The sequence below is a fragment of the Oncorhynchus clarkii genome, chromosome 24 (genome assembly GCF_045791955.1).
Source record: "Oncorhynchus clarkii lewisi isolate Uvic-CL-2024 chromosome 24, UVic_Ocla_1.0, whole genome shotgun sequence".
Taxonomy (NCBI): Eukaryota; Metazoa; Chordata; class Actinopteri; order Salmoniformes; family Salmonidae; genus Oncorhynchus; species Oncorhynchus clarkii.
The window spans coordinates 26,345,414-26,368,016 of record NC_092170.1 but is presented as its reverse complement, the minus strand read 5'-3'; the positions used below and the strand labels follow the sequence as shown (position 1 = coordinate 26,368,016).

The 22,603-nt window shown below is 43.2% G+C and overlaps 2 protein-coding genes across 5 annotated transcripts in view; both read right to left on the bottom strand.

Annotated features, from left to right (window-relative positions):
• Positions 1-745: 745 nt before the first annotated feature.
• On the bottom strand, positions 746-15,354 carry LOC139382291 (A kinase (PRKA) anchor protein 1b). The gene is made up of 11 exons (XM_071126173.1): positions 15,174-15,354; positions 7,301-9,030; positions 5,692-5,816; positions 5,408-5,534; positions 5,184-5,311; positions 4,792-4,969; positions 4,545-4,695; positions 4,016-4,083; positions 3,744-3,817; positions 3,296-3,361; positions 746-3,069 (listed from the first exon to the last, which is right to left on the bottom strand). Exons 2-11 carry the CDS (start codon positions 9,003-9,005, stop codon positions 3,007-3,009), a joined length of 2,685 nt encoding a protein of 894 aa, XP_070982274.1. The 5' UTR covers positions 9,006-9,030; positions 15,174-15,354; the 3' UTR covers positions 746-3,006.
• Positions 15,355-21,273: 5,919 nt separating this feature from the next.
• Positions 21,274-22,603, bottom strand: part of LOC139382196 (neurofibromin-like) — a 106,109-nt gene continuing 104,779 nt past the window's right edge. For 2 of the 4 annotated variants that reach the window (XM_071126075.1, XM_071126077.1), the window contains 2 exons: positions 22,207-22,257; positions 21,274-21,733 (listed from right to left, as the gene is read on the bottom strand). In XM_071126075.1, coding sequence (XP_070982176.1) covers positions 21,591-21,733; positions 22,207-22,257 — 194 coding nt within the window. In that variant the 3' untranslated portion in view covers positions 21,274-21,590. The remainder of the gene's footprint in view (positions 21,734-22,206; positions 22,258-22,603) is intronic. The other 2 variants (XM_071126076.1, XM_071126078.1) reach the window with 1 other exon arrangement.

Here is a 22,603-nt window from a genome sequence, read left to right as displayed (position 1 = left end):
CAAGCAAGCCATGACATGTAAGTCCCTAGAATATGTTGTAAGTTATACTGAACAAAAACATAAACCCAACATGCAACAATCAAAGATTTTACTGAGTTACAGTTCATAGAAAGAAATCAGTCAATTTAAATAAATTCATTAGCCCCTAATTTATGGATTTACATGACTGGGTAGGGGTGCAGCCATTGGTGGGCCTGGGAGGGCATAGGCCCACCGACTGGGGAGCCAGTCCCAGCCAATCAGAATAGTTTTTTCCCCACAAAAGGGCATTATTACAGAAAGAAATTGAGAAACCGGATGTGGAGGTCCTGGGCTGGCGTGGTGACATGTGGTCTGTGGTTGTGAGGCCGGTTGGACGTACGGCCAAATTCTCTAAAACAATGTTGGAGGCGGCTTATGGTAGAGAAATTAACAAACTTCTCCGGCAACAGCTCAGTTGGACATTCCTGCAGTCAGCATGCAAATTGCACACTCTTCAAAACATCTGTGGCATTGTCTTGTGTGAATAAAACCTGCACATTGTGGTCTTTTATTGTCCCCCAGCACAAGGTGCACCTGTGTAATGATCATGCTGTTTAATCAGCTTCTTGATATGCCACACTTGTCAGGTGGATGAATTATCTTGGCAAAGGAGAAATGCGTACGAAAACGAATGGAAACAAACGTGTGTACAAAATTTGAGAGAAATACGCTTTTTGCGCATATGGAACATTTCTGGGTTATTTTATTTCATTTTACGTTTATATTTTTGTTCAGTCTAGTAGCTAGAAGCCTGATTTCTTATGGTTCCAGAAACATTAAGTTATCAGGTAGGGGACATACAGTACCAACACTGGACTGACTAATAACTGACATTTAAAAACACCTTGCAACAGCTGCCTTCTGAACTTGCAGCATGTGCATCAACCTCATAACTAACCATTCCTGAAACATGGTTCAATCAATCACATAAAATGTGTGAAATATATACTCTAGCAGCAAGGTTGATAAAGTGCAGTTAACCTATGTGATCAATATGTATAGGAAGTAAGTATTGTCATGTGGTTTACATGCCAACAGTGTCAAGTTTAATAGTAATGCAGGAATAGTCAAGCAAAACCGTTAAGTAATATCCTAAATCTATCCTGGTTCTTAACTTCAATAAGACCAAGCAGAGGGACGGAAGCTGTGTTATTACCAGAGCAATTCAATTCGGGGGGGCGACGACAACACCACCCATCAGCAAAAATTAGCAGTTGAATATTTAAAAAAGTGTATTCTGTTCAATAAATGACAAAAGCAATTAATTCCTATGCAAAACCCAACAAGACCAAAGCAGATATACAGTATATGAAGCCATCGTTTACAATAATATCTGCAGTGTGAGACTGATTCTCATGACTCACTTTCTCTGTACTGCACTTTCATATGCTGCTGAGTGAAGAGGACCGGTACCGTCAAGGACCTCATTTCCCACAGTGCAAATGGGCTACAAAAACACAGTCAACCCTTGTGTTGTCAACAAGACTTAATTTTGGATCCATTAAACTGCTTGTAAGTATGGAAACTGCAGAAATGTAAAGTGTAATAATGTTACGGGGTAGTATGTAGAAGAAAACACAATGAAGACGATAAGAAGGACGCAGACCTGGGCAGGTTAACATGCATATTAGGAGACAGACTGATTTTAATATAAGCACTGGGCCTATCCTGACTGAGCAGGGCTAAATTATGTTAACGTAAGATGCTTTGTAAGAGTTCCTGGTCAGGTATCAGAGGCCTGTCCGTGGCTGTAGTGTTTCCACACACCAATGTTTACCGCACGGCGGTGTTCTCTCCCAACGTCCTTAGACAGTTGCACCAAGAGTTGCGCCAGGCCCCTGGAGTCAGTCAAGAAGGTGGGAGGGCTAGTGCACCCCTACCCTTCCACATCATGTCCCAGACTCAACAACTCCAGTGCCAGACAACAGTAGTGGATCTGAAATGTAGTGGTGAGTGCATCAGCTGAGATGCCAGGCAGGACAATGGATAGACGCTGAAGGCAACCAGCGATTGCATGTGGAAAGAGGGGTCAGGTTGGTCTGCTTGCAGGTCAGTTGGAGATCCCAGAAAAGGAAGCCCGTTTGGTTTCTCCATAAGGCCACAGTGTTGTACAGACTGGAGAGGCCAGGGCAGATGAGCGGGCCTTCACGCGACTCCTGGGATTCCGGTTCTGCACATTCTCCCAGTCAGGTGGTCGGAGAATGGAATCACCCCCACCCTGTCCGTTTCCTTGACTGTGGTTAGTGGCAACAAAGCGGAGATCTACATTTGTCTCCACAGACGAGGTCGTCATTCACAACCATGAATCCAGACGCCATTCTTAGCCCCCCCAGGCCTGTATGTCCCCGGCTGTCATGATGAGACCAAACGACGACACAGCCTGCCGGCACATGAAATGGGGACTGGCTACTGCACTACATACAACATAGAAACCCCACACTTAGCCCAGTCTTCAAAGCCCAATTCCGTTGATATCACTATACAAGTGTATACATGTAATTACAGCTGACAGTGAGGTTAGTTCTCCATTGACACTGTTTCCTATTGAGTTGAGATATACATCCACAGCATGATGAGAATCCACAGGCAAAGTTGTGGAGTGAAATGTCAGGTAGGACGAAAAATCAGATCGACCTTTAGTTACAATATAGATCTATTTTTAAAATGTACAAGTACTTTATTTTCCTTCTTTAAGTTCTTTTGGTGTGTGGGGGAGGAGAGGAGGGGAGTTGGCTTATTCTGAAGCAGTACTTCATATTTTTTCTGCATACAACCATTTTTATTTCTTTGTGAAGTCTAGGGTAAAAAATGCCCCCAAAAAAACAAATTATTCCCAAATCCAGTGGTTGTGTTCTTCCATTGAAGTGTTATGGGGTGTTTCTGGAGGGCTGGTTGGATCAGACTCCAGAGATTAGGTCAGAAGAAGGGATCTAGGAGGGGTGTGGTAAAACTGAGAAGGGGTTGATGGGTGGGGGGCAGCAAGGTTCAAAAGCTGTCCACCCAGGTACCCATCACTCGCTCTGCCAGTGTGCGGTTAACTGATACCAGCTGGATGGAAATGGAGAGAAAGATAGATTCATCATATTAGTGCAAAATAACAATTGATACCAAGTGGTTTGCCAGCCATCAGAATGTTTAGGTGAAAATGTCTTGCATTGTTAAATACAGAAGTTCATGAACCATACACCACCACACTTCACCAAATGGAAACGCTTACAATTACACTGAAATATTTCAAATACTTTGTCTAAACTTCTCAAAAAAGTAAACGTACCTCTTCCCCAACCATGTTCCACATCTGGACCAATGGGAGACCAGTGTTGTTGTCGTAGTTTGTGACCTGGAAGAAAGGAAACAGCCAGGTTAGCAACCAATTACCTTCAGTGGAGCGTACAGTACATTACAGTAGAGTACAGTACATTACAGCAGAGTACAGTACAGTAGAGTATAGTACATTACAGTAGAGTACAGTACATTACAGTAGAGTACAGTACATTACAGCAGAGTACATTACAGTAGAGTATAGTAGATTACAGTAGAGTACAGTACATTACAGTAGAGTACAGTACATTACAGCAGAGTACATTACAGTAGAGTATAGTACATTACAGTAGAGTACAGTGCAGTACATTACAGCAGAGTATAGTGCAGTACAGTAGAGTGCAGTATAGGACAGTGTCTTCCAGTTAGCTGCCTGGTGCTAGATGCTGTATTTTTGGTACCTGTGCAAGCAGTGCTACCCCTCTCGTCATCTCCTCCAGTGCAGAGGAGGCCTCGGTTGAAAAGCTCTTCTCTCCTGTGGATGGATGAATTTACAGACTTGTTAACATAAATAACAACAGCAGATTTGACGACCTTCCACAGGCAGGCTGACTTTGGAACAGTTTGACATTCAATTGGGAAAGTATCTTGATTTTGGAAAGTGTCCTTGAGAATAAGACATCTATCGCAAGTAAACTGTACCATGTCCTTTTATTTAGCTATTTGATGTTACCTGGAAGGGGGGCGATGTTGTCCAGTAATACTTCTGCACCTTGGAACGGTAATGTTACGAAGTCTGACCTGAAAATACAGATTTTAAATAAGAGCATTCAGTCAGTGTGCAGAAAGACCCACCATCCCTTCTTACATAACATTCCGTTCTCTCTAAATATAACAAAACTATTTGACCAGAGGGGGGCACAATTTCCAAACAAAAATGGTTGAATGAATACTTGATTTTTATTTCACTTATATTTAACTAGGCAAGTCAGTTAATAACACATTCTTACTTACAATGACGGGCTACTATACCTAGCAGGACTGGTGTCTATTTTACCTAAACAAGTCAACTTAAGAAAGAAATGAAGGCAAATGAAATGAAAACAGCTTTGAAAGTGTGGAAAGATTACAGTTCTTCTGAATTCCAGTTCTGACAACTTTCTCTGAATAGACTTGAGTTGGAAAGAAATTGCCCGAAACTCTGAAAATGTGCATCAACTAGCCATGCTTTTTCAGCCTTCAGAGTCTGAGGGGGGGCCCACCTTATTTGCCGTAGTGTGTCAATCTTCACTCTGTCATAGCCACCATAGTCCACATATCGGATCTCAACCTCACTGGTCTCTTTGTAGAAGGAGATGACCTGGGCTCTCCACCAGGCTCCCTCTACCGCCGGCGCAGCACAGATCACCCCCACTGAGACAGAGAGAGGGTAAGCATCGAGTCTGGATTACACACACACACACAACTGGTTCAAAAGACATCCATGTCCCTCCTTGGGGGGGGTCTTACCCTCAGCAGGCGAGGGCAGGGTGGGTGTGTCTGGCTGGGAGTAACACAGGAACATCTGCTGGTCCAGGCTGCGCAGGGCGTGGTACGTAGGGTGTGTGTGCTGCTGGACAAAGAGGTGACCCGCCGATACAATGTTCACTACGATCACCTCCACGGTTACACCGCTGGGGAGCAGGAGCTGAGAGAAGAAACAGAGTTAACAACTTTCAAATGAGAAGCCATAAGGGCAAACATCTCATTCTTTAAGTTAATCCACTTTCTTTCAAATCAATTAGCAGCACCTTAACTGTCGTGTAAATAAAGCATGTTTGAACAGATTTGAGAGACAGACAGAGACAGAAAGAGAAGGGAACCCTGCACAACCCTCCAGCCTCTCTAGGTACCATGCTTACCCAGGAGGTCATGGGCAGCGAGGGCAGCGTGAGCGGCAGAGGTGGGGGGGCATAGAGGTTGGTCAGGTTCAAATCCTTAAACTTCTTCCCAATCAGGGACAAGGCTTTGTCCACCTGCTGTTGGGAGCCTAGTAGGAAAACGCATTAAAACAGCAGAATTCTACTACCAGTAGACCATCTACAGCACTCATGTGCTCCTGACGGTTGAGGACTACCCCACTCACCCTCTATGTGGCAGATTTGAAACTCTTGAGTGTAAGGCAGGGTGGAGATGTAGATCTTTGCACCAGAGCTTTGCTTCAGGAAGCTCACGTATCGCCCCTGTTTCCCAATTAACCGACCCACCAGATGCTGAGAGAGGGAGAAATCAGAAACGGAAGAAGACATTACAAGGAGATATTGGGTTAGAATGAATGTGATAAGAGACTCATTTCAAAGGAACTAGTGGATTTTCCTCTGAATACTAGTCAAGTCTCTGGGTGTGGGTGTTGGGATGGAGCAGGCTCACCTTTGGCACCTCAATCTCCCAAACGATAAGTTCAGAGCCCAGAGCCATGGCAGGGCTGCCACTACTGTCCCTAGCCCCCATGGTGCAGCCACTATCCACTGAGTCCATACTGTTCACATCTGAGCCTGAACACATCCAGACACACACAGTCCTGAGTCAGACAGGTCTTTTACCAACTCACAATTTCACATCCAAACATGACTGGAGTCTAACCTAAACATGTACCCTCACACACACACACAACTGGATAAATAAACTTTTTTTTAAAACTAAATAAAGACAGACATGTGCACATTTACACACACACACACACAAAGTTTAAGACACATACACCAGATCACCCACTTCAGACCACCACACACAAGTCATTGAGCTGTTAATCAAACAAATGACACACAGGGCATAAGGCCACTAACCCAACATTAATCCAAAGTCCACCAACACGTGCACACCACTATGGCTCTTACCAGGCATATCTGATCACAGTGCTGCTCTGACAGAACAAAAACACAACGACACCTTCACTGGACTGTTCTGTTCACCTTCTGTGTGACCACTAACCTTTTCAGGAACACCCAGCAGGCTTTGGGTGTGGTTCTTCCCGTTGGTGACATCACAACTTGCCCCCTAAGCAAAAAGTACAGCTCCCCAAACACAGCGAGAGTCCCTATAGCCTCAGGGTGGTAAGTAGTAAAACAGCATCTAAGCCTCAGGGTGGCATCTAGTAGAAACACAGCTAGAGTCCCTATAGCCTCAGGGTGGCATCTAGTAGAAACACAGCTAGAGTCCCTATAGCCTCAGGGTGGCATCTAGTAGAAACACAGCTAGTCCCTATAGCCTCAGGGTGGCATCTAGTAGAAACACAGCTAGAGTCCCTATAGCCTCAGGGTGGCATCTAGTAGAAACACAGCTATAGTCCCTATAGCCTCAGGGTGGTATCTAGTAGAAACACAGCTATAGTCCCTATAGCCTCAGGGTGGCATCTAGTAGAAACACAGCTATAGTCCCTATAGCCTCAGGGTGGCATCTAGTAGAAACACAGCTATAGTCCCTATAGCCTCAGGGTGGTATCTAGTAGAAACACAGCTATAGTCCCTATAGCCTCAGGGTGGTAAGTAGTAAAACAGCATCTAAGGACTAACTTCAACCTACACTATGAAAGGTAACTAGCCACCACACTGTTCTGTATTGCCACCATCAACAGCAAAGAACATTAAGTAAAGTACAGTAAAGAATACTATCACCTCAACTGTATGCTTTTTTTTGCTGGTGGCAGACTAGCTAGTAGTCACAACATGATTCTGCAAGCATTCCTGAGATGGGCAACTTGTTTTGGCCCACTTCAGACATTTACTCTTACAGCTACTATTTGGCGATCTCATTAGTTAGAATTGGAAAGGTACAGCACAGAAGCAGAGACCATTAAACTCCCTACCCCCAATTCACACAGACCTGTCTACTTCTGAATAGAGTTATTTTACCAGATCTAAGACCAAAGCCGGTGACTTTCCAAATGATAGTCCAACCAATCAAACATTCCCCTCAACCATGTTTAGATCTGTGCTGCTATGAGCCTGACTCCACGACATGGTGTGGTCTGTAATCTTACCTCCAGACTGATCGGTCTCAGTCTCACTCATCCCGTGAGAACCGTTCCTCAGGGCCATGCCGTTGAGCCTCTTCACTTCGCCAACAGCCCCCAGCACATGGCCTGGTAGGGCTGCCATCACTTGTTCCGTGGTCACTACCTCTTCTGGGGCCTGGCGCAGACCACCCTCCCCCTCAGACATCCCTGACACCTGGATCAGATCCTCCTGGCTCTCCCTGCTCTGCTGGTCCTCAATGCTGACCCCATCCTCAGAGTGGCACGTACTGCAGGCTGAGTCCTCGGCCACCATCGTCCCTTCAATTCCTTTCAGTTTGTCCAGGTTGACAGGTACGCTGCTGGCCTCACGCCTCCCCTCCTGCGAGGATGCTGCTGCCGCCCAGGGGTTATTCAGTGCGTTTGAGGTCCCCATTGGCTCCCATGCCGGGGCGGGCGGGCAACCGTTGGGCATCCCTTCTTTCTGCTGCGCTCTCCACTCCATCTCAGCGTGGCTTATTGGGGAGGACCCTTCCTGCAAGTTCCTTGTGAGTGGCTCTTGCTCAGAGCATGGCCTCCCATTGGCCAGCGGGGTGCTTCTGCAGCAGGGCTCGGCAGCGGATTGGCCGAGCCAGGTCTCTGGACAGGAGGCAACACTGAGGACCTCCTGGGTGGCTGCCCAGATGACCTCAGTGATCAGACCTGCTGCCAGGTCCTCCAGCTCCTCGCTGCTGCAGGGGGCCCCATTCTCCTGCTGGTGGCCTTGGGCCGGGAAGGCCGAAATACTAGTCACAACAGCATGGTAGGAGCCCTGTGTGACTACTTTCAGGGCCTGGGCCGGTGTCTCAGCTGGGATGAAGGACGAGGAGAGCAGCTCATCTTTGGTACTGCTGGAGGGGACCAGGAGGGCATCTTTAGCCACCAGCTCCACTTGTAGGTTCTGGTTGAAGGCCACTGCTGCCTCATGTGCTGCTGCCACCTCCCCCTCTGGCTCAGGCCTCTCTGCATTCATCAGGTCTGCTGCTGTGGAGGAGCTAGTCGTGGCGTGGGCCGTCTGGGAGAGAACAAGTGCTTCTGATGCTGTGGCGATGGCCTCCTTCACTGAAGCAGGGACCTGCTCAGTAACCATTGATTTCACCGGCTTTGTAACATAGGCAATGGCGACTGGCGGTCTCTGCCCAGTGGCCCCGTGTTCTCCGTGGAGAGCCCAGCTCTCCTTCCTGGTCTGTGTTTGTAAGGGTGAGGCTGCAGGAGAAGAACTGCTCCTGGGTGTCTGTTGGCACCTATCTACACCAGGGTCTGTGACTGCGTTGGCTCTGTCTGGGTGGTGGGAGGCCCTCTCTGTAGGTGAACAGGACGTACTCTGTACCTCTACTGCCTGGGCCTTAATGGCCGGGATGTGAATTTGTGCTACGACCTCCTGTTCTGTTGACCTTTGCTCTTTGGCCTTGGATGGTCTGACTCTGCTGCTGGCTGTTCTCTCTCTGCAGCTGCTGCTGCTGGTTGTGGGGGTAGTGGCTGTGGCGCAGAGGGACACTGTCCCTTTCTCTACCAGGCCGTTGCTGCCATCACTGGGGGCCGGGGACGCCAGCAAGGCCATGGCCGCTGTCCCCTCCTCACTGTCATGGTTGGTGATTTGCTCTTTCTTGCGCGAGATGTACCACCACCAGCCTATAAGCGCCAGCACTCCAGGCAGTGTGTATGGGACAATAGACCGGAACCTCAGTGGCATCTCCTCAGGACCCTAGCAGCTACACCTGTAGAGCGAGAGGGAGAAAGAGAGCGAGAAAGGCTAAGGTTAGCTTATTGGAGGGAGATCTGTGAGTCTTTTAGTTTCACTCATTCACTCAAAAAATGGCATAATACGCCTAGTGTAAAGACCATAGCAGGTATCCTATAGTGTGTGTAATCACGCCCACAGAAACTAGAAGGGTGTGTGAGCGGCAAATAGATTCCAAATGCATCAGCCCTGTTCACACAGCTGACAATAAGCACAGGACTGGGAGAACAACAGGTGATGGTCAAAAGGAAACTGTCCTATGGTAGCTTGGCCAAAAACACTTACAAGAAATGCTTTAAAAACTATCATGGCAGTTTACAGGTGGGAGCAGAGATTCAAAGAAACTACTGAAATGAAACCTGATAAGGCGTTACTCCTGTGAATAGGCCTAGACTAACAAATGACTTACAGTAAAGTAGTGAAATCATTCCTGCAAATTATTTTCCTCATGCCACACAACTTGAATTGATGAACTGCACAATGCTTTGGAATACATAAAACACTGAAGACATAGCACTTTTGTCAACAGCTCCCAGTGAAGACACAGCAGCCTGAACCTAACATACATGTATGCCTATAAAAGCCCCAGACTAGACATAGGTCACACCATGGTTTTCTATTGCCTCGTTGAGAAATGTTCAAAGACAGAAATTCCCATTACCGTGGGAAGTAATATTTGTTTCTACTTGTGAACCAAAACAAGCTGCAACACAAAGATCTAGTTTCTAGCAGGAGGAGCGGCTGTGCCACCACCAGGGCTAATGTTTAACCTCCCTGTACCTACTGAGCATGCCCAGCTGCTCCACTGCTGATTGGCCAAAGCACTCCATATCAAAAAAATGAAGTCTGTGCATGCCTTTCCTTAACAGACAGAGAGCAGGTCCAGCCTGTAGAAGGAAGGAAGGAAGGAAGGAACCCCCCCCCCCCCTTCTTCTTCTTCCGCAGCCTACTAGGGTGTGTGGCAGCTGGGCTTCCACTGCCCCATAGCAAGCACCAATACACACACACGAGCCAGGTCTGATCACCATGAACATGGACTTTGAACTGTGTTCTGCGCGTTCCAGGCCACCGTAAAGCTGGAATTGACAGAGTCAGTCTGCACTGTACAGGTAGACAGGCTATCATGGCCCTGGCTATCTGAATGTGAGCCGTCTGTGAGGAGGCTCTAATCACTGGGATTTTAACAATATTTCAGTTTCTTCATACCCCAAAACTGAGGCACACAGAACTTTCACGTACTTCACCTGATGGAGGAACCTGTAAGAATCTTGTTGATGAATGACATAGGATTATAGATGAATGGTGGCTGCCCTAAAAATGACTCAGGTAAAGATGTTGATGTGCAGGGGGAAAACAGGTAGCCTTCAAATGCCTCCAGAGAAGCCAAGATCAGGGTTGTTTTCAGTGGGGCAGAGAGATCAAAAATGTGGGTTTCTTAGACATGGTCACCAATGCTACGTTTACACAAAGAGCCAAATTTTGAGAATTTCCCCATGAATTGGTCTTTTAACCAATCACATCAGATATTTTTCAGAGCTGATCTGATTGGTCAAAAGAACAACTAGTAGAAAAACCTGTTCTCCCTTTGTCATGACCCTGTAACTTCTCTATCAAAACAGAGCCTCGTGTCATGTTCCATAGTGAATGACAAGGTGCTTAGACCTGGTTAGCAAATTATACATCCCTTGCTGTCCATTTCAATATTCTCTGTAGGCAAATTATATAGATTGTGTAGCTTCTATCATTAGCATACACTGAGTATACAAAACATTAAGAACACCTGATCTTTCCATGACAGACTAACCAGGTGAAAGCTATGATCTATTATTGATGTCACACTCACATTAGTGTAGATGAAGGGAAGGAGACAAGTTAAATAAGGATTTTTAGGCCTGGATTGTGTATGTGTTCCATTCAGAGGTGAATGGGCAAGACAAAATATTTCAGTGCCTTGAAACAGGGCATTGTTGTAGGTGCCAGGCGCAACGGTTTGTGTCCTGTAATTTGGGCTGCCCAATTTAGTCGATTGTTGGTCGACCAAGATTTCTTCAGTTAAGCAGCCGCAATTCACTTTTTTTTCATAGTGCACAAGACACCTGTCTGATTGGCACCTGTCTCAGTGGACTAATCCATTGCAGAGGCCACAGGGATGTCAGTCTATCACTCTAAAACATGTGAAATTGCATATGGTTATATTATGTAAAAATAATGGTGCAACATTAAAAAAATCTAATATTTTATAAGAAACGCATTTTCTTCTACGTTAGATATGGTCGCCGTCCTTGGTTCTGAAACAATCTTCATTGCGCTGTAGAATTTGCACCTTTCCCTATGTTGCTACGTGCATAATATCAAAGTTTACCTGCATATTGGGATTGACAACAATGCGGCGGAGGAAGCAGCAACAAGGAAATAGCTCGTCTTAGCCTAATTGTCTAAGAAAATTGAGTATAGAGGACACTCCAGTTTAATTAAGTATATAATCTAATAGCCTAACTGTTAAATGTGCTTGGCTTTAAAAATCCTCCAAATATAGCTAAAGATTTTTTTATTTCACCTTTATTTAACCAGGTAGGCTAGTTGAGAACAAGTTCTCATTTACAACTGCGACCTGGCCAAGATAAAGCACAGCAGTGTAAACAGACAACAACAGAGTTACACATGGGGTAAACAACTAACAAGTCAATAACACAGTAGAAGAAGAAAAAAAAAAAAGGAGAGCCCCTGCTTCTCTGAGTATTTGTTTAATATCATAGAGATTCTGTCAGCGCCAAGCCTCTCACAACGGCAAAATGTCAGATAAAGCAATTTCACAGATTCAGCCGTTTTTAAATCTTTGCTATGCTGTAATAAAGGCTTTACAATTTTGGTGGTTAGAACAGAATGGCATTACTTATAATTTAGTGGTGTTTACACTGTCCCAAACAGGCAGAAAAATATTGTAACAGCACCTGTTCATCACATAATATGCATGCAGCGCTCACTCCTATACCCTCCTTTTTCTTGATCTCCTTATTCTTATTACAATTATTATCATGATCCTCATTATCATAAGTCATGTTGTCATCATTAGTTGGCTTTGTATAGCAGCCTAGCATAACCATCATCAAGTTGTAGGCCTAAGAGTGTTTCCTGTTTAGCCTTAATACCTTACCTAGGCTGATATTTCAATAAAAAGGCTACTGTATCAATCACACAGCATAGTAGACATTCATGCTTTGAAATGCAATCAAGCATTTTAGTTTTAAAATTAAAGGGAGCTTTGAATATTTAGCCTAAAAAATAAACTGCAATTCACAAATGCATGCAACTATTTCTAGTCTATTGTAATAAAGGCTTTACATATGATTTTTAAGCAAATTAATGGGTGTGGTATATGGCTAATATACCACAGCTAAGGGCTGTTCTTATGCACAAAGCAACACCGAGTGCCTGGATACAGCCCGTAGCCGTAGTATATTGGCCAAATACACACACGGCTGTCAGCCAATCAGCATTCAGGGCTCGAACCACCCAGTTTATAATTTCCGTTAGAACAGACTCTCTGGTACACTTATTTAATGTTGTTTACACTGTTCCAAATGGTCAGAATTCATTAATATAATCTAACAGCATCTGTTTGGCACAAAATACTCAAGCAACGCTAGCTCCTATACCCTCCATTTTCTTGATAGCCACAACTACAGTACCAGTCAAAAGTTTGGACACAGCTACTGATTTAAAGTATTTTTACTATTTTCTACATTGTAGAATACACACACAATACTATAAAAATACAACATACCATGTTGAATTAAACAATGTGCTGAAACTTATATCACTTTATATGCTGTACTCAAGGCTTGTTCACCATAGATTCCTCTCATTTTGCAGACTAGTTTCACATGACAGACCCTGTGTGAAGGTCCATGACACCTTGCTAGCTTTTTTTTTGTTAAAGATGCACTCCAGGCTCCTTTTCACCTAATTGAATCACCCAATTTACATAACGAAAGTCACTTTGTTATAGTCCAAGTATTCATGACATGGCACAAGATGGGTGGGCCTTTGTTCTTTATTTATATATGTTTTTTTATTTAACTAGGCAAGTCAGCTAAGAACAAATTCTTATTTACAATGACGGCCTATGAACAGTGGGTTAACCGACTTGTTGAGGGGCAGAACGACAGATTTTTACCTTGTCAGCTCCGGGATTTGATCTAGCAACCTTTCGTTACTGGCCCAACGCTCTAACCACTAGGACTCTTTTGTGGTCTATTGATCCTCTAGTTTTCCCTCAGGCAAAGGGGAGGACAGTGACAGAGTGCACTCATCAGAATAAAACTCCTTGAAGTTTGCAGTTTTGCGCAAAACATATTTTGGGTACGATTACGTGTGTGTATTTATTTATACTTGGGATATTGTTTTTCAACAGGAAAAGTTCTGGACTGCAAAACCCACCCCCGAAAATCCAGTGTCATAAGTTGTTCTGACATTCACCTTTGACAAGGTTAGAATAACGGCCAACTAAACAAAGTTACTCCAGTACCTAATAAAAGGATTTGGTTAGTGTTTCGCTCTGTGTACACCCACACACAGCATGCATATGCATGCCTAGCAGGCCTGACTGTAGACATGAAAGAATCAAGATGAGATATGTACGACCTTGGAGGTAGACGAGGGAAGGGTCACTCGGCATTTGCTTTACACTTCACAAACCATTCAATGCACTGAACACGAGCAGTTTATTACACAGCGATGCTGCACTTGGAATACGAGGCAACCTTGCAAAGCATATACCCACGATAATAATGCTTCTCCCCCAGTCGAGAGATTTCTGGTCCGCAATTGTAGGCTATCCTACGATAATTATTCCCATAGCAGTACTCTAAAAAGCGGGACCAACAATAGTTTATTATAGGCCCTATAATAATAATTTTGTGATAGCGAATATTTAAATTACAGTTTCATTGCAAGCCGACAGCGTCCCATAAAACCGGACCTCTGAATTCAAGTGTCAGGCTACAATTGCCTAGACGCTGCTATGGGGCTTCAGAAATAGCCTATGCACCGCTACTTAATAACCTACAGCAAGGCTATAGCTGCACATTGTCATTCCAAAGCAGAGACTGACAAATGACGCTGTTAAATGTAGGCTAACTGGCAAAGTTTTGAGGCTCCCAGTGCTTGAGCAATAGCCGCATAATGTCTGGGCAAGGTAACTTGCTAGCTATGACCTACACATTGAGTGTAATAAAAACATGGTAGGCCGCAGCACTTGATGATTTACAATGTAACGTTATCAAGTTAGCCCTACACTATTGTAACAAACACTGATGAACCCGTTAAAAAACCATGGACCACGAGTTAAAAATCAAAACATTATTACATTCATGATTTAACCAAACATATATTCGAGATCTTGGTGAAACAGTGCATTTACGTGCCTAATTCATTAAGCCACCATTAGAATACGGTTAGCCATCTTCGTTGAGTCTTAACTATGACTGACACTCCATTCAGTGTTGATGCTAGGCATGCGACAAACGATTCCGCTACAATGTAGGGGCAATATCATTTCAATTGTGTCCTGGCAGAGAATCAAGACAGTAGTTCGTGACCAAACGTCGCATATATCTTGCATTATGATCTTGTAGTCGCCATGTAGGCTAGCCTGGAAATGCTAGGCTAACTCTGCATCGTGGGCCCCGAAACATTCACGTTAGCTTGCTAACTGGACATGATGGATAGCCACCTTGTTTGCTAGCAATTCACATGATCCGTCCAAGCAAACTCATAAACACAAAATGGTGACTACAGACCACAAAATGAACATAACATGTATATTTTGAGACCTTTGTCATTTTAGAACGCAGAATAAACTACACAGTTCGATGTCTGCGTGAACTACACACTCAATGACATGGGCTGCAGATGACTAAAGTGGCAGAATATTTATAACCAATTTAATAAAACGACTGTTCCATTTCTTGGAATGGAACACTTAGTAACGCAACATTGTAGCCAACCGGCTACACAACTCGATATATTTAGAATGTAGTTAAGACAGACTACATATCAATCTGACATCTGTGGGCCCATGGCTGTCAATTTTACACGAACACTTTTGGTTATACTTACAGTATTTAAACGTCCACCGTGAATTTAATGATCGTGATATGTTACGTTTTCCGGGCCTGACTCAATCGCAACGTGTACCCCTACTGTGTCTGTATCTCTTTCTCTATCCTCCCCACGTGTTGACCGTCCAAGCACTAGACTCTAAAAACAGACCTAACAGCTGATCAAACCTCGCGATAATGGTGCGGAAGAGAGACGACAATAGAGAAGGTAGTCTCGCGGAGTTAGACAGATGCAGTCAAGTTTGATTGTAATTAAGGACACAATTATCTCCCAGTAGTCCTTTAACTAAATAATGTAATTTGATATGAAACTGATGTCCTTGCAGTACATTGTCTCATTGGACACATTGAGAGAAGTCCAGTGGAGGCTGCTGAGAGGACGGCACATAATGTCTGGAAAGGAAACAATGGAATGGCATCAAATACGAATCCATTAAAGTCCGCTACAGCCAGTACCAATAGCCCGTCCTTCCCAATTAGGGCGCGGCCAACATGTGGGTTTATCTCAATTAGCACTCTCCTTGCGTCCTCTCTCCTCGCCACCTTCTCAAAAACCCATTGGATGAGAAAGTCAGAAGTCCCTCCCCTCTGACCTTTTCCTCCAATGGGGTTTGAAGAAGAGCGGGGGCGCGAGGAGATGCAATTGAGACTTTCCCATAGGACTAGGTTGTGCTCTGCATTGTAGATTTTTTTCATTAACACTTCCACTACCAATAACTTCAGATGGCGTTAACAAATCATGGCTTTTAAGTGGAGCGCAAAACTTTTATTAACAATGGAATAATTACATTTATGTGTTATACACATTATACAGTAAATTACTGCTTTACAAAAAAAAGAAATTATACAATATTATAACAAGTATTTACAGTATAGTAAATATACAATTTTCAAATTGTACAAAAAATGTGAATATACCACTTAAAGAAACACATTCGGAACAACACCCCAGTGACAAAATATTTTGCACCTCAAATAAAACATGTTACATTTTATGAAATTCAACTTCACAAAACTCTTGCCTGTGAATCAGAATAGTGCATGCCAACCATTCATTTGAGAGTCTATGGTTACTCACAATATATATCCTTGTCATCCCAATGGACACCAAAAGGCCATTCTAGATCCTGAAGGCGGCTATGGAAAACTGACATGTTCTGACGATTACTCTGTTGATTAATTCACCCAAGCTGTTTTCCCTGACAGTTGTCTAATCTTAGTTGTCACATGGATTCAAAAACAATATTTACTCATTTATTTGGTTTCCTTGTTATCCAATTGTGTAAATTGCGTTTGGTACCCTTCTTAAGTTCTGATATACAGTACCAGTTTGGACACACCTACTGATACCAGGGTTATATTTAGTTTGACTATTTTCTATATTGTACAATAATAGTGTAGACATCACAACTATGAAATAACACATATGGAATCATGTAGTAACCAAAAAGAAGTGTTAAACATATTTAAATCCATTTAAAATGTGAGATTCTTCAAAGTAGCCATCCCTTGCCTTGACAGCTTTGCACTCTCTCTCTCTCACACACACACACACACACACACACACAAAAGTAATCATTGTTCATTAAGAGCAACATTTCTAAAACATGTTTTGAATGAATGGATATCATCATTATCCTTTCCCATAGTGCAAGCTAGTCTTTGGTGCAGTGTCCCTGGATCTGACGCAAGGGCATCTGGGATTGAGGTCCTGTCCCAATGACTGTTCATTAACAGCCGTTCCCAACCCTTCCATGTCTGCAGATACAAAGGGTCAGGAATCTAGATGGGTATACGCGGTGTAATGGTAGAGCTTCTACCATATAGCCTTACTGATATGCACAAATGAAAAGGTTATAATCAAGAGGAAGGTACTGGTACTTTAGAGGAACAACGACTTTCAGACAAAGTAATGGCCGCCCTCATTTCCCCTCACAACTTTTCATTTGGCCATAGGAGAGAACTCATAGGTAGAATTCATTCAACCTCATTCAACCAGAGAGAAGAGACACCTCTGTGTATGTGAATAGGAAATCAGGAAAACGTATTGGAATCTTATCAAACCAGAACAATGCAATCAACTCTGTATCACACAATCTTAAGACAGGTGGTAGACTTACACAGTGATCAACAGCAATATTTTGATATACAGTTGAAGTCAGAAGTTTACATACACTTAGGTTGGAGTCATTAAAACTTGTTTTTCCAACCACTCCACAAATTTCTTGTTAACAAACTATAGTTTTGGCAAGTCAGTTAGGACATCTACTTTCTGCATGACAAGTCATTTTTCCATCAATTGTTTACAAACAGATTATTTCACTGTATCACAATTCCAGTGGGTCAGAAGCTTGCTCCTTGGGAGCAATTTCCACAACGCCTGAAGGTACCACGTTCATCTGTACAAACAATAGTACGCAAGTATAAACAACATGGGACCACGCAGCCGTCATACCGCTCAGGAAGGAAACGCATTCGGTCTCCAAGAGATGAACGTACTTTGGTGTGAAAAGTGCAAATCAATCCCAGAACAACAGCAAAGGACCTTGGGAAGATGCTGGAGGAAACACTTACAAAATAAAATATATCCACAGTAAAACAAGTCCTATATCGACATAACCTGAAAGGCCACTCAGCAAGGAAGAAGCCACTGCTCCAAAACCGCCATAAAACACCAGACTACGGTTTGCAACTGCACATGGGGACAAAGATCGTACTTTTTGGAGAAATGTCCTCTGGTCTGATGAAACAAAAATAGAACTGTTTGGCCATAATGACCATCGTTATGTTTGGAGGAAAAAGGGGGATGCTTGCAAGCTGAAGAACACCATCCCAACTGTGAAGCAGGGGGGTGACAGCATCATGTTGTGGGGGTGCTTTTCTGCAGGAGGGACTGGTGCACTTCACAAAATAGATGGCATCATGAGGATGGGCAATTATGTGGATATATTGAAGCAACATCTCAAGACAACAGTCAGGAAGTTAAAGCTTGTTTGCAAATGGGTCCTCCAAATGGACAATGACCCCAAGCATACTTCCAAAGTTGTGGCAAAATGGCTTAAGGACAACAAAGTCAAGGTATTGGAGTGGCCATCACAAAGCCCTGACCTCAATCCTGTAGAAAATAAGTAGGTAGAACTGAAAAAGCGCATGCCAGCAAAGAGGCTTTACAAACCTGACTCAGTTACACCAGCTCTGTCAGGAGGAACGGGCCAAAATTCACCCAACTTATTGAGGGAAGCTTGTGGAAGGCTACCTGAAACGTTTGACCCAAGTTTAACAATTTAAAGTCAATTCTACCAAATACGAATTGAGTGTATATAAACTTCTGATCCACTGGGAATGCGACGAAAGAAATAAAAGCTGAAATAAATCACTCTATACTATTATTCTGATATTTCACATTCTTAAAATAAAAGTGGTGATCCTAACTGACCTAAGACAGGGAATATTTACTAGGATTAAACGTATTTGGCTAAGGTTTATGTAAACTTCCGACTTCAACTGTATATTATGTCAATTTAAGTATTCAAGTAGTTGCTAATACTGATGGGGTTTGGCATATTACTTCATTTTCCTAGTCACGGTCAGAACTGTAAACCATTCCAAATGAAATATAGCGAAAAAAATGATACAAATCAATAAAATAAAGGCCTTTAAATATTTACAAGTTTATACAGTATCTTGAAATTCATATTCTTGCATGGCAAATGTTTAAAAAAGAATAGCTTCAATATTTAGTGAGGACTATCTGTACAGGTTAAATACTTTCAGGCAGCAGGGTATTATTGGTGATAGTATACTTGATGATCATGACATAGTTAACGCACCTCTACATCCACCTAGAGTCAACATAATAGTCTCAATATAATTAGTACCTGTTCTTTTCCAGACCAATTATACATATATATATATTATACAAACATAAACGTAACGGAAAACCCTGACAAAGGCACACCATGGATAAAACAACCCAATTATTATTATTATTATTATTGAGTATATCCTTTCTATACATAAATATGTACACAACTGGGAATAATCAAAATGACAATGTGCATCCAAATCCAGGTTAAGACTGTGTTGTTAAGGTTTTGCTAACGACATTTGGTCAACCCGGCATAGATGGAGGTGGCGACTGGCTGATGCAGACTTGCTGTGAGGTGGTGGTGTGAGGCAGTAGTGGGGTTGGTTTGGAGTAGACTGTTGGGTTGGAGCCGAGGCAAGAGCCTGTCCTTCAGTATACAGGTTCAATATCCCTCTGTTTTTTCAATGTCATAATGGTCGAACATGGACGCCAACATTGATTCGCCCACTTATCTTCCTATGTCACATAATGCAGCAGTCACCAAACATCAAGTTGTCCAGTTCTTACACTGAATAAGTTGTGTGTATGTATGTATGTATGTACGTACAGTGGGGCAAAAAAGTATTTAGTCAGCCACCAATTGTGCAAGTTCTCCCACTTAAAAAGATGAGAGAGGCCTGTAATTTTCATCATAGGTACACTTCAACTATGACAGACAAAATGAGAAAAACAATTCCAGAAAATCACATTGTAGGATTTTTAATGAATTTATTTGCAAATTATGGTGGAAAATAAGTATTTGGTCAATAACAAAAGTTTATCTCAATACTTTGTTATATACCCTTTGTTGGCATTGACAGAGGTCAAACGTTTTCTGTAAGTCTTCACAAGGTTTTCACATACTGTTGCTGGTATTTTGGCCCATTCCTCCATGCAGATCTCCTCTAGAGCAGTGATGTTTTGGGGCTGTTGCTGGGCAACACAAACTTTCAACTCCCTCCAAAGATTTTCTATGGGGTTGAGCTCTGGAGACTGGCTAGGCCACTCCAGGACCTTGAAATGCTTCTAACGAAGCCACTCCTTCATTGCCCGGGCGGTGTGTTTGGGATCATTGTCATGCTGAAAGACCCAGCCACGTTTCATCTTCAATGCCCTTTGCTGATGGAAGGAGGTTTTCACTCAAAATCTCACGATACATGGCCCCATTCATTCTTCCCTTTACACGGATCAGTCGTCCTGGTCCCTTTGCAGAAAAACAGCCCCAAAGCATGATGTTTCCACCCCCATGCTTCACAGTAGGTATGGTGTTCTTTGGATGCAACTCAGCATTCTTTGTCCTCCAAACACGACCAGTTGAGTTTTTACAAAAAAGTTCTATTTTGGTTTCATCTGACCATATGACATTCTCCCAATCTTCTTCTGGATCATCCAAATGCTCTCTAGCAAACTTCAGACGGGCCTGGACATGTACTGACTTAAGCAGGGGGACACATCTGGCACTGCAGGATTTGAGTCCCTGGCGGCGTAGTGTGTTACTGATGGTAGGCTTTGTTACTTTGGTCCCAGCTCTCTGCAGGTCATTCACTAGGTCCCCCCGTGTGGTTCTGGGATTTTTGCTCACTGTTCTTGTGATCATTTTGACCCCACTGGGTGAGATCTTGCGTGGAGCCCCAGATCGAGGGAGATTACCAGTGGTTTTGTATGTCTTCCATTTCCTAATAATTGCTCCCACAGTTGATTTCTTCAAACCAAGCTGCTTACCTATTGCAGATTCAGTCTTCCCAGCCTGGTGCAGGTCTACAATTTTGTTTCTGGTGTCCTTTGACAGCTCCTTGGTCTTGGCCATAGTGGAGTTTGGAGTGTGACTGTTTGAGGTTGTGGACAGGTGTATTTTATACTGATAACAAGTTCAAACAGGTGCCATTAATACAGGTAATGAGTGGAGGACAGAGGAGCCTCTTAAAGAAGAAGTTACAGGTCTGTGAGAGACAGAAATCTTGCTTGTTTGTAGGTGACCAAATACTTATTTTCCACCATAATTTGCAAATAAATTCATTAAAAATCCTACAATGTGATTTTCTGGATATTCTTTTCTCATTTTGTGTACCTATGATGAAAACTAAAGGCCTCTCTCATCTTTTTAAGTGGGAGAACTTGCACAATTGGTGGCTTACTAAATACTTTTTTGCCCAACTGTATGTAGGTATGTATATACAACTGATATCTGGATTCTTTGAGAATTCAACAGAATGAGAAAAAAAATCAAGATGACTACTGAATGAATGGATTATTTCAGTCACCATGACAGTTTCAGTCCTTTTAATGAACAAAAACTAAATGTAAAACATTTTGGCCCAACTTTCTGTATGCAAGTAACTTCACCCATCCACACCTCTCATGTTGCAATGCTCCAGATGCCTGACAACCAAAGGAACACAGAGACAAACGCAGCTACTTCCCCAAAACAACACTGATCCTCAGGTTGATCCACCGTCCATCATGAAAACAACGAAACAAAAAGGGTAAAAAGAGGAGTGCAGGAAGATGTGTGGCATGGTGGGCCAGAAGGCCTTTGAATGGCTTTTACTCTCTCCAGCGCTCTTTTTCTCATACTATCTTCTTAATGCTAGGCCTTTTGAAGCTGCCTGAGCTGCGCTGTTTCTGCACCTGACTGGCAGAGCCATGGCGGATCCGTCCACTGGTGGAGAGAGCTGCGCTGGGGGAGAGCTTCACATTCTCCTTATCCACGACTGGACAGAGGGAAGAAGAGAACAGAAAGGGAAGATGAGAAGAGAAGGGAGAGAGTCATTCTCAGTCACTCAGATTCAATACCACTGTTGAAGAACAGATGGCGCTGTGCCATAGCTTTGGTATAAAACTAAAGACATATTCTCACCCTGAATGAATTCAACATCTCCATCTTCCTCTACATTGTCAGACAGAGAGCACAAGTTACCCTCTAATAAAGTATTTTATCGTTGAATGGTAATTCTGCCCCCAGACCCTTATTCCTTCCTTACAATCACACCAGCACAAACAACAAGATCACCCTTTGCTTGGCAGTGGGTGGCAGATTTTAAGATGCTATTCTGGCACTGGGTACAGGATTTCTCACACTCCCTTTTCACATTAGATTAGTCATTTTGGTGTTTTTTACTCAGGGGGATGAGGTTAATTGACCTTGTTTGACTTCTGGGGTCACAAGGTCAAAGAGGAAGAGTACCTGGGAGGAGGTGTGGCGCAAAAACGGCTGACTTAGAGCAAGGCAGAGAGGCTTCACAGAGAGAGAAGGACAGAAACAAGAAAGAATGACCACAGCAACTGAGGAGATGAGAAACACATTAAAACAAGGGTAACAGAACAAAAACAGGGAGAGAATGAAAGTCAAATAACACTGAATGAAAATAGAGAGCAAGATGGATCTTTAGCATTGACGTGAAGAAATTAAGAGATTTCAATGAGGTGGTTTTCAGATACAGACCGTTGAAAAGTAACCAGAAACAGAGTGTTAAGCAAAGACAATACCTGGAGGTGTTTTAAATGTCATGAATAACTGTATGAAAGTCTACTAAGAATGAAATGTATATTTTTCTGTGGGAAGGCTAACAATACATTATAAC

Coding starts and splice junctions, on each gene's coding strand:
- LOC139382291 (XM_071126173.1), bottom strand. CDS start 9,005: ATGCCACTGAGGTTCCGGTCTATTGTCCCATACACACTGCCTGGAGTG. Junction 5,535..5,691: donor GGGAGATTGAGGTGCCAAAG/GTGAGCCTGCTC, acceptor TCCCTCTCTCAG/CATCTGGTGGGTCGGTTAAT. Junction 3,070..3,295: donor GGAACATGGTTGGGGAAGAG/GTACGTTTACTT, acceptor ATTTCCATCCAG/CTGGTATCAGTTAACCGCAC.